The sequence below is a fragment of the Culex quinquefasciatus genome, chromosome 3 (assembly GCF_015732765.1).
Source record: "Culex quinquefasciatus strain JHB chromosome 3, VPISU_Cqui_1.0_pri_paternal, whole genome shotgun sequence".
Classification (NCBI taxonomy): Eukaryota; Metazoa; Arthropoda; class Insecta; order Diptera; family Culicidae; genus Culex; species Culex quinquefasciatus.
In genome coordinates this window covers 194,917,547-194,930,002 of record NC_051863.1, presented here as the reverse complement: position 1 = coordinate 194,930,002, position 12,456 = coordinate 194,917,547, and the positions used below count along the sequence as shown (strand labels likewise).

At 37.7% G+C, this 12,456-nt stretch overlaps 1 protein-coding gene across 1 annotated transcript in view; it reads left to right on the top strand.

Moving 5' to 3' along the window:
* LOC6043928 (nose resistant to fluoxetine protein 6) overlaps positions 1–8,812 on the top strand; it is a 35,162-nt gene extending 26,350 nt beyond the window's left edge. Inside the window, exons 7-10 of the mRNA XM_001861476.2 lie at positions 7,132–7,357; positions 7,418–7,592; positions 7,963–8,105; positions 8,204–8,812. Of these exons, the coding sequence (XP_001861511.1) occupies positions 7,132–7,357; positions 7,418–7,592; positions 7,963–8,105; positions 8,204–8,392 (733 nt within the window). The 3' untranslated portion in view covers positions 8,393–8,812. The remainder of the gene's footprint in view (positions 1–7,131; positions 7,358–7,417; positions 7,593–7,962; positions 8,106–8,203) is intronic.
* Positions 8,813–12,456: the final 3,644 nt, after the last annotated feature.

The following is a 12,456-nucleotide window of genomic DNA, read 5'->3' as shown; positions in this document are numbered from 1 at the left end:
TGTCAATAATAAACTATAATAATAATAATAATAAAGCAGGTTTTGGGGTTTTTGCTGAATGGTACTATTTTGCTACCGCCCATGATAAAGGCCCTAGTCATGGCCTCGGAGGTTCTCTAAAACGGTTAGCAACACGTAAATAAACGGTGCATTCAAAATAACCCAATAAATATTTTTTTCACAAAAATAGATTGATCAAGGTAGGGGAACAGTATCTAATTCCAGCGTTCTTCTAATGTTGCCATATCAGCGCTTTGGCATTCAATTACAGCTGATTAAAAGCGTTTTCAACTGAAATCGAGTGATAAATAGCTCAATAAGAAAGAAGTGAACAAGCAAGTTTCTATCAAAAGTTTTGCAAAATTTGTTGTTTAAATAGTGAAAATCTCGGGTGAGTTTTCAAAAAGCCGTAAGAGCCACCGTGACCTCCGACACTAATATTTGTTTTTCTCCCAATTGTAACAAAATTTCATTTTTTTCAGTTTGGGGCACTTGAGAGACGAGTTGACAATCTTAAGCATTTTTGAAATTTGTTTTTTCGTAAGTAGGTCGGATACCGATGCAAAATAGGCTTTGTTTACCATTGGCAATTACGGCTTTTTGACTTAACCTGCCAAACATACGTGAATTTCCCCTATTAGCCATTTGAATAAATATTTGCGTAAAATTATAAAAAAGATAAATTAAATTTACTATCTCCCAGAACACCAGGTAGCAGTTATTGATCAGCCCGCCTGTGTGCTTCTAGCAGATGCGGCGAATGAAGCTAATGTAGGTAATCTCGAAAACACAAAACATAAAAATTCGATATCTCTGGAACAAAACATATTCATTTCTGTCGATAAGTGATTCTTATGTAAAATTGGCCGGGGAATACGATGGTGAGGTCAAATAAAAAAAATAAGTTGGGGTGTTTTGAGATACGGCCGTTTAAAGTTTTCAATTGCGCAATACAGGTAGAAACAATAAATTAATCAACATTTTGATCACTGAAATGGATTCTACGCCCAATTTCCTTCAAAATTGAGTCTAAGACCGACCCTCTAAGATTTGGGGTTCCTGAGCTATCGCCGTTTGAAACTAGGAGGTTTGGTCAAAAATCGCCAAAAAGTCGATTTTTTGGGGAGGTACAAAAATGGAGGGGGTGGTCCGATTTGGATGAAATTCGGGATTCTTACATGTTTTGATAGTATCAACAGCTCTGCCAAATTTGAGCAGGATCGGAGAGGGTAATTTTCAAATTTGCACTTTTTCGTGCACAGTTGAGATGGAATGACCCATATACGAGTCATTCCACCTGATTCGGTTTTGTCGCAAGAGTTGCATATGCGAGGTACAGGGCTTATGGGATTTTGGCTATATGGGAGACATGGACTATATTTTTATAAAAAATCAACTAAACTATACAAATTTATAGTATTTTGGAATCGTTATGAAGTCAGCTATACAGCTACACCAAATTAACATGGTTTACGATGTTCTAGATCATCCGAAACTTCGTCAAGTTAAAGCCTATGTGTTCAACGCCGTACAAGTATGAGTTAGGCGATTTGACTGTGGTTTTTGACTACAGATCATATCCGGATAGCCTCAGGAAGGTTCAGGGACTAGTCTACCGATATGTGGTGATGTTCTGGGTCTTCTGTAGAGTCCCGGGAGGTACGTCCGATGGGTCTACCGCCGTAACACGGCAGAGGTCGGTAGTTTTAGACCTCAGATCATATCCGGATAGCCTCAGGGAGGTTCAGGGACTAGCTTACCGGTATGTGGTGATGTTCTGGGTCTTGTGTAGAGTCCCGGGAGGTACGTCCGATGGGTCTACCGCCGTAACACGGCAGAGGTCGGTGTTTTTTGACCTCAGATCATATCCAGATAGCCTTAGGGATGTTCTGGGACTAGTATACCGATATGTGGAAATGTTCTGGGTCTTCTGTGGAGTCCCGAGAGTTACGTCTGAAGGGTCTACCGCCGTTAGAAGGCAGAGGTCGATGGTTTTTGGCCTTAGATTATATCAAGATAGACTCAGGGAGGTTCAAGGACTAGTCTACCGATATGTGGTGATGTTCTGGGTCTTCTATAGAGTCCCGGGAGTTACGGCCGACGGGTCTACCGCCGTAAGAAGGCAGAGGTCGATGGATTTTGGCCTTAGATTATATCCAGATAGACTCAGGGAGGTTCAGGGACTAGTCTACCGATATGTGGTGATGTTCTGGGTCTTCTATAGAGTCCCGGGAGTTACGGCCGATGGGTCTACCACCGTAACAAGATAGAGGTCGGAGGTTTTCGACCTCAGATCATATTCAGATAGCCTCAGGGAGGTTCAGGGACTAGTCTACCGATATGTGGTGATGTTCTGGGTCTTCTATAGAGTCCCGGGAGTTACGGCCGACGGGTCTACCGCCGTAACAAAGCAGAGGTCGATGGTTTTTGACCTTTGATAATATCCAGATAGCCTCAGGGAAGTTCAGGGACTAGTCTACCGATATGTTTTGATGTTTTGGGTCTCCTGTGGAGTCCCGGGAGTTACGGCCGATGGGTTTACCACCGTAACAAGATAGAGGTCGGAGGTTTTCGACCTCAGATCATATTCAGATAGCCTCAGGGAGGTTCAGGGACTAGTCTACCGATATGTGGTGATGTTCTGGGTCTTCTATAGAGTCCCGGGAGTTACGACAGACGGGTCTACCACCGTAACAAGATAGAGGTCGGAGGTTTTTGACCTCAGATCATATCCGGATAGCCTCAGGGAGGTTCAGAGGCTAGTCTACCGATGTGATAGGTCTTTTGTAAGCTCCGGGAGTTACGGCCGATGGGTCTACCGCCGTAACAAGATATAGGTCTGTGGTTTTTGATCTCAGATCATATCCGAATAGCCTCACGGCCGTTACTCCCGGGACTCTACAGAAAACCTAGAACATCACCACATATCGGTAGACTAGTCCCTGAACCTCCCTGAGGCTATCCGGATATGATCTGAGGTCAAAAACCACCGACCTCTGCCGTGTTACGTAAGTAGACCCATCGGACGCAGCTCCCGGGACTCTACAGAAGACCCAGAACATCACCACATATCGGTAGACTAGTCCCTGAACCTCCCTGAGGCTATCCGGATATGATCTGAGGTCAAAAACCACCGACCTCTGCCGTGTTACGTAAGTAGACCCATCGGACGCAGCTCCCGGGACTCTACAGAAGACCCAGAACATCACCACATATCGGTAGACTAGTCCCTGAACCTCCCTGAGGCTATCCGGATATGATCTGAGGTCAAAAACCACCGACCTCTGCCGTGTTACGTAAGTAGACCCATCGGACGCAGCTCCCGGGACTCTACAGAAGACCCAGAACATCACCACATATCGGTAGACTAGTCCCTGAACCTCCCTGAGGCTATCCGGATATGATCTGAGGTCAAAAACCATCGACCTCTGCCTTGTTACGACGGTAGACCTTTCAGGCGTAGCTCCCGGGACTCCACAGAAGACCCAGAACATTTCCAAATATCGGTAGACTAGTCCCTGAACCTCCCTGAGGCTATCTGGATATGATCTGAGGTCAAAAACCACCGACCTCTGCCGTGTTACGGCGGTAGACCCATCGGACGTACCTTCAGGGACTCCACAGAAGACCCAGAACATCACCACATATCGGTAGACTAGTCCCTGAACCTCCCTGAGGTTATCCGGATATGACCTGTGGTCGAAAACCACAGTCAAATCGCCTACTTCATACTTGTACGGCGTTGAACACATAGGCCTTAACTTGACGAAGTTTCGGATGACCTAGAACATCGTAAACCATGTTGATTTGGTGTAGCTGTAAAGCTGACTTCATAACGATTCCAAAACACTATAAATTTGTATAGTTTAGTTGATTTTTTATAAAAATATAGCCCATGTCTCCCATATAGCCAAAATCCCATAAGCCCTGTACCTCGCATATGCGTGCTTCGCATAAGAAACCCCCATATGAGGTGCATATGCGAGGTTTAACTGTATTGTACACACTATCATAGGTAGATGATTAAACCCATTAGGGTGGAATCTTATGAAAAGTAATATAAGAAAAGGATTGGAGATTTTGTTTACATTTCTAGAGTTTTTTTTTGAATAAGATATGACAAACAATGGCTTATGGAACCTTTTTTGAAAAAAAAAACTCTAGATTTTTCATTTTAGTTGAAATATGAGTGTAATTCTCTAAAATTTAAACGTTATTTTTTAGTTTTTAATTTAATATTTATTGTTCAGAAGAAACTTATTCCTTGTCAAAAGAAGCCATTTTGAATCATTGCTATAAAATCACTCGAAAAATGAACTTCTTAAATACACCTCCTAGATATACCTTCACGTATACCTATCGACTCCGAATCAAATTCAAAACAAATGTCTGTGGGGATGTGTGTAGACATGATTTTTTTTGCACACGATTTTCTCAGAACTGGCTGAACCGATTTTGGCATGATCCGCCTTATTCTGTTCGTTTTGGGGTCCCCTAAGACCCTTTTAAATTTTATTCTGTTTAGTGAAGTATTTTTAAAGTTATGCCATGAAAAAGTTTTTTTTTGTAGATACAAAAAGGGTGATTTTTGCATAACCTCAAAAGGCCGGGTTTTTTTGTTTACGTGCGAGAGTCCCGCCAGATGTGAAACGCCCGGTTGCCACATTGCTTCAAATGATAGTCTGCATGTTTTCTGGTAAAGTCTGAATAAGATTTTTTTTTACTCATAAACTTATTTTCATCAAGTCTTGTTCGGAGCTGGAACTAGATTTGGAAACTATGCAAACTTCGGAATTGAATTAAATTGTTAATGTGAGGAAGGCACCAACCACCTAATGGTGGATTAAGAAACGTTTCTATACAAGATTCCGGAATATTTTCCGAGCTGGTCATACAAAATGGGCATGTGAATGTGTTGTACGTATTTATTAAATTTTCGATTTTTTGTATGTTGTAAGGAACTATAAAAGTCATCTTTTGCAATAAAGTTTATAATGGTGCAATTTTTGAAATCACAGATATAATTTTTTGAATAGAAAAAAAACTGGGCAGTTCTAAAATATTATTTTTTTTCAACTTTTGTTGCATGCGCAGTCAACAACAAATTTGCAATCAAAAGTGTTGCAATCGATTTTTTTCAAGCCCATGAATTAGGCTTCCAGCTATACGGATTTTTCCTTACAATACTGATTAGCGTTCCTCTTCGTGGATTTTTAACAGGCCGGATTTTTGTACGGTTTTTTCATGTAATATGGATTTGTACAGAATTTTAATGATGACAAAAACAATATAAATTGTTTTTTAATCAGTCAAAGCTTTTGCGTCTTGGAAATTTTAATTTAACTGTAAGTTTGATTTCAAAAGGACTTTTTTATAGTTTCCGAATTTGCCTTAGTTCAAAGTTTATTTGGTATCTAGAATTGTTCTTTTCGAATTACTTACAAAACATATTTTACTACTAAAAGATCCAATGTTTTCTAAACGTTTTGAAACCCTGTGGAAATTTGAAATTCCATACATTTCTGTTTTCACGAACGATATTATTCGTAAAAACATACTTGACATTTCGTGAATTTTCGAACGCTTAACAAAAAAAAAAAAAAAAATATAAAGATTTGATTTCTGCAATTCACGGTTTCTTTTGTGAATGTTATTAAAAGTGCAAGTTTTAAGAACTCTGATAACGAAATGAAATTTGCTAGCTTTAAATATGACTTAATTTTATTAGGTTTTTAGTCCCAAATTCCTATTGATCTGAATAATTCCTTAACACCTTTTGTTATACTATGAGGTCATATCGACGAAGTGTACGGTTTTTTGCTCAGCTAAAGTTGTTAACTTTATTCATGAAAAACTGCTGGATACTGAGATATAACCTATTAAAGCTACAATTTTGTGAAAAATTAGTTATTCTCAGTTTAATTTATTTTCCTCTAGGTTATCAACTTTCCATATCTCGGAAACTTTTGTCTTTCAATGAAAATAAAATGAAAATTATGTGAAATTTTTGTTTTGTTTTTATTGCAATTTTTTTCAAAATTTTAAATTTTGTCAAAAATGTGCGGTTGGCCTTTTCAAAAAGTTACTAATGTTCCATATAATTTTTTACGGAAAATTTCACATCTTTTTGATTTTTTTCACAATGAAAAACGAGTTTTCAATATAACGCAAGTTGAAAAAAACTGAGAAAACTATTATAAAAAAACTTCAGAAGGTTTCATTTAAGCAATTCAATCAGCGATGTTAAATAATTATAAAATGTAGAAAATTTTCTCAGCTTTTCAACTGTATATGTGTAGTGGTACTTAAATTGATTAAAGTATTTTTAAATGGCCAAAAATAGTAAACAATCACCTACAAATTCCATAACATGAAAATACATCATCACAAAATAGTTGAGACATTTTCGCTTGCAAATGTTATTTTGTATCTAAAAAAAAAAATGAAATTTTGATTAACAACATTTAACCAGGGCTGATTTTTGGCTACTTAACATTCCAATGCCCATCTCCCCCTCATAAAATTTGGACAAAAATCGCATAAAATTTCACGGAGGCAATCTACATGTCCTTACAAATAACTTGAAAAATAAATCGTCCCGATTATTTGAGTACCCAATAAGTTCACAATAAGGCCGTTGCAAATATTTTTTGAAGTATATGTCCCCCGGATCTGACCTAAGTCGAGGGAAGAGGAGGGGGGCAAAACAATTTATAAAAATTAAATAACAAGCCTACATTTCAAGATTTGGATAAAAAAGAGTTTTGAAATGCGTTTTACACGCGTTGAGTTGCTTTCCAATCATTAGTTTTCAAAATATAAAAATATGTATCGACGGATTTTTTTTGCGAAAAAAAAAATTTTTCGTGTTGTCTTCAAAGGAGTTCAAACATGCTGTTACACGATTTGCCGTTAGACATTTTTGGGTTTTTTGCCTTCACTATAATGGCAATGCCAAAAATATAGTACTGAAAACTAATTTTCAGCGTTAATTTGAATGCTTGGTTCACCTGAAGATTTGATCGAAGAGAAAAAGTCAATAATCCGTTGTAGATAAAATATTACCTAAATCTGTGGTGGACTGCGTCAAAGAATGTGTTAACAAATCTTTTTCATTTTTTTTTTATTCAGGAACGCCAAACTGGGCAAGTGGGTCTACCAGGCGGCCGCTGTGGCGACGCTCGTATTCAACCTGACCATCACGCTGATGCACCACTTTGTGCCATCGTACGACGTGCTGTACAACACCGCCAGCCATCTGTACATTGCCCCGTGGGCCCGGATGTCCCCGTACATAGTGGGAGTGTACTTTGGCTGGCTCCTGGCGGCCACCCGGGGCAAACTGGACGTCACAAAGGTATTCTATCGAGATTTTTATTGATTATTCGTATTTTAAACAAATTTTCAACTTTTCCAGGAACAATACCGCAAGTACTGGGTGCTGGCCTGCGTGGCGATGACGGTTAGCATGCACTGTACCATCAAGCGGAACTTCCCGTTCCCGCTGGCTTCCATCGTGATGGTGTTGGTCCGGTTGTTTGTGGCTTGGGCAACGTGCTGGACCATTGTTGCCACTGCCACTGGCTACACGAGTGAGTTAATAATTTTATATTGAAGACAACTTTTTGCACATCGAATTGCAAAATGATTAGCGGACTTGAAACCAATAATGCAAATATTACGAGAAATGTGATATCTGTTATCACATTTTGAGCCGAAAAAATGTCAACAATCAGGATTTGTGTTTCTTATTTAATTTTTTTTTATTTGACGGCTGGTTCAACTCCTCATATTTAAATGTAATGGGAAGACTTCTTATGTGTTTTTAATGCACTTTTAAATCAGTTTAAACATTATTAAAATTTTCCCACGACCTGGTTGAATACCTCTTGCAATTTTGATATGCTTCTATCTTGAATTTTTTTGAAAATCAAACTTAATTGTATTATATTATTTCATCAGACAACATAATCCGGTTCCTCTCGTCCCGGTTCTTCATCCACATCAACAAGCTGACGTACGGCATCTACCTGCTAAACCCGCTGATCATCACGGCCATTTTCGGCGGCTCCGATGGCAGCATCTCGGCGGATCCCGTCCTGGCGGTAAGTTACGGCGGCCATCACTTAGCGACCCGCTGCTAATCACCCGAATTGGGTTCCTCAAACAGTTACCGAACTTTCTTCTTTCTCACCTCGATTAGATGGTGATGGCCCTCGGGGTGACGGTGCTGTCGTACGTGGCCGCGGTCACCTTTACGGTGCTGTTCGAGATTCCGTACTGCCGGATTTCGAGCGAAATTCTAAAGCTGAAGAAGAAGCTCCCAACGACGACGACGACGATGACCACGGCAGTGTCTTCCGGTGAGACCCCGGCCAAGAAGGTTGACTGAAGAAGGCCCGGCGAATCGCACTTTCGGGGTTTCCTGCTCGGGAAGGAAAACGTGTCCCTTTTTGATAATGTGATAAACGACTATTCTCTAGGTACATATTTCTGTTTTAGAAAGAAGGGGTTTTAGCGGAGGGAAGGAACAGCAACATAACTTGGCAAAGATTTTAACTTGTAAACTATCGCTTAAGAACTTTGTAGTATTATTTATTATACCGAGTAGCACCAGATTAGCTGTTAAGGCTAATTTAACTAGTTTAGTGGAAGACGTGCGAATGTTCCTGGAAATTGTAAAAAGAAGAATCAAAAATTAAAACCAGCACTGGGTATGAAGCACACGCGGAAAATTAAAACACCTACAAACAATGGTGTGTTAAGAAAATCGAAATAAAAGTCGAAATTCGTCTGGAGAAACAAAGCAAAAGCACGAATTTTCACTGATTCCACCAAGAAATACCATGCGTCTCCACGTGCCCATAAATTCGCACAAAACGACGTGCCAAATTTTGATGGCTCAATTGGTGCTGCTAATTTGATGACGGATGGCGGCGAACAACGAAGAGTCAGCTGTTGTGTTGGGGTTGATTCGGACAAGTGGCGCAAGGTGAGTGACTGCAGTTCGGAGAAGGAAACAAGTAAAGAAGGTAGGGTGAAGACGACAAGGGATTTGCGCGTGAGCATGGATGTTGTGTACAGATTTTTATGTAATAAAACTTCGTGATGAGTTCGATTGTTTTGGTGCGGCCCAGTTACGGAAGGTTTGTACCGCTGAGATGTGGAGTTATGATTAAGTCACATTGAAGGGATCTGATTTCTTAAAAACATTACTTAAAAATCATTACTATTGCATGCTTTCCCGCCGTTCTACGCATAATTGTCCCATGTCATTTTTGGTCGATTTTGTCTATTTGTCATTTTTTAGTTTGTTTTTACATATACTTTTAGAAAAAACACATAAAATCTAATACTTTGTTCGGAAACTTATTAAAAACAACACCAAGTCTGTTTGTCCCATTGCTGTACTTCAACGCATAATTGTCCCACCAAGTATTTTCATTCTTGGAATCATCTATTCTACGCAATATTGAGTCTTTTTTACCTGTTGTACAATAATATAATCCTCTTATCGAAAAATCGCTTTCTTCTATCTTCAATCTTATATCTTCTATCTTCTCACTTCACACTATCTTATCACTTACCTGCGTAGTTACCCATGCTTTAAAAAGGGGTCTTTTCGAATTTTTAGAAAAATATACCAATTTATTCCAAGTTCATAAAAACCCCATTTTTTTATTAAATATTCGATCATAAATGAGGCTGTCATTACAAAAGTGCTGTAAAAATATTCCAAAATCTTTATCATGAAAAGGAATAGATTTGGTACCTGCGAAAAAGTTCTAAAGTAAATTCAACATTTTGTAAAACAAAATAAATATTCAAGCACCGTGAGCTTTTCAAATTATGTTTTGGTGCATACCAATGTCATCATTCGCGCTAGTATGAGACAGATAAAATGATTTTTTGTGCCAATTTATGATTTATTGAGAAAAAAAAAGGTTTTAGGAAAGAAAAAAAAAAGAAATATAATTTTCATATGCATAATTGAAATATATGATCTATTTTGAATATTGAAATAATAAGTATTTGTTTACTCTTCGCTATTTTCAGTATTCAATTACAAAAAAATGGTCTAATTTTATTTTATTTTTTAGATAATGTCGATTTTTCACGAGTTTGATTTTTTCTATTTTTGTCTATAAGCAATGTTGATTAAAGCTTTTTGCTGAAGAATGGAACTTATGAAAATTCTCTGATGTTTTAGTCGACGAAATTTTGGAAACTGGGAAAGTAAAAAAACTAGTAGTTTTGAATGTTTTCTTAGGGACCACTTTTTTGGAAATATCAAACCCCCCCCTGTCCATACAAAAAAAAAAACATTTTTGTATAAATCGTGGATAATCGCCATACCACCCCCCTCCCCTTTAAAGTGTCCACATGGTTTATGGATGGTCCCTTATCTTTTTGCGCAAATTGTGTTTTCAAAATTTAAAAAAAAAATCCAAAAATAACCCAATTTTGCATATTTTTTTGAAACCCTTACTTTTAGGAATTTGATATTAGAGCGCCCTATTAAAGCAGTCGTGAAAGAAGAATTAAGTTTTAAGCATTATTTGTACATACCGTAAAACGGGGTGACTTTGATAGCCGGGGTGACTTTGATAGGTTTGCGATTTTTACGCAAAATGAAGAGTACAGTTAAAATACGTAAGGAATGGTTTAGAAACATACTGACCGTGGTAGAGAAGTGTTCGAAGTACCTCAACTAGAACTTTTCATAAAATTTTGACAAGTTTAAAAAGTTAGTTAAGTATAGTTAAGAAAATGTTGATGAAAGTCGTTATTTTAAACTTCTCAAAGTGTCATGATTTTCTCAATGAACATGATTTTCAATCGGAAAACGGAATGCATTTTCGGATTCTTTGGACAATTTTCCACTAGGAGAAGGTTAAAAAAAAATTGTAAATAATATATAATATTTTGTTTTTGAAACACAATTTAAAAAAATCACCAACTTTATAGGCAACTTCAGTTGAACAAATTTCATGTAAAATGTGAAAATCTGTGATTCGTGCTTGAAATTCAGTATATAATGCAATATAAATCGATAATTTTATAAACAAAACAAGTTTTAACAAATTTCAGGCAAAATTCCGGCTTTTTAACAATTTTACCTTAAATTTATATGTATTTTGCTAAAAAGCTTATACACTTAGTTAACTAAATATAAACATTGATTTTTTTTTCTTAAAACTATATCAGCTACTTTAGTGATGGTACATTTAGCGTACAAATAAAGTTTGAACATCTTAAATATGATTTTAACAAGAAAAACTATGACTGTCAAAGTCACCCCGGAATTAAAACTAAAATTTTTTAACGTAACTACTTTTCTAAACATTATTGAAAAAACTTTTTTTTCTGAAATAGTGCATGAACTTTGTGTGGCCTACCCCAGTACATGTTTTAAAAATAATAATCTTGAGAAAAACCTTACCTGTTCAAAAATATTCCAAAAACAAATTGAAATCCTATCAAAGTCACCCCGGTTTACGGTAAATACTTTTTCTTACACGATTAGAATGATCCAAAAAGGAAAAAAAAAAAACGCAGATAACACATAAAGTTTGATGAATAAAATAATAAATTGCAACAAGATTTATTTTCATGGGAAAACCGTAGAGTCCTGGGAGGGTATTAAACGCTCTTCTCAATACTCAACGCAAAAAATAAGGCCATTGCAAATTTAATTTCAAGTTATATTCCCCTTTCCTTTCAACAATTTTCCAAAAATCATACAATTTTCATACATTTACACAGTGTTGGAATTCGAGCGAGAAGAAGGAAAGCATTTCTCGCTCGCGAGGGAGGGAGAGAACTTGTAGTACTTTTCTCTTCTCGTTCGCGCTCGCATTTTCGATTGCATTCTCGCTCTCGCCGCGAGCGCTCGCGAGCGCTTCGTGCTAGCCGTTCGTCCCAAGCTGTTGCAATTTGTTTATCAGGCTTATAATGCGAACCAGGTGATGGTATACAGGTGTAACTTCAATCGCTGTGCTGTTTTTTGTTCGTTTCTAATACGTTCAACTTCTCGCGAACGGGCAATTCTGGCTCGCGAGAAAGCCCGTTCGCGAGCGGAGGAGAGCACGGGCAATCGGTGAGTTTCTCTCAGCAGCTCGAGGCTCGTGGCGAGAACTCGAGAGAGAGGATTTTTTCTCGCGAGAGCGTGAAAATACCAACACTGCATTTACAATTTTCATTAAAAAAACTTTTACAATCGATTGTAAACTAGATTGTAACTTTTTAAATACATTGTGCAGCGTTTATTTTGTTTTTTAAATCAAGTTGAGCACTTTTGATTTTTTTTTAATTTTGAATTTTTAAACCACAACTTGGAAGACGACAAACAACTTAACCCTTTCAGGCGCCTCCCCTCCCCCTTTGACCTTTACCAAAGCCGAGGGATAAAACTTCGAATAAAATTTGTACCATCCTTATTTAATTAAAATATTG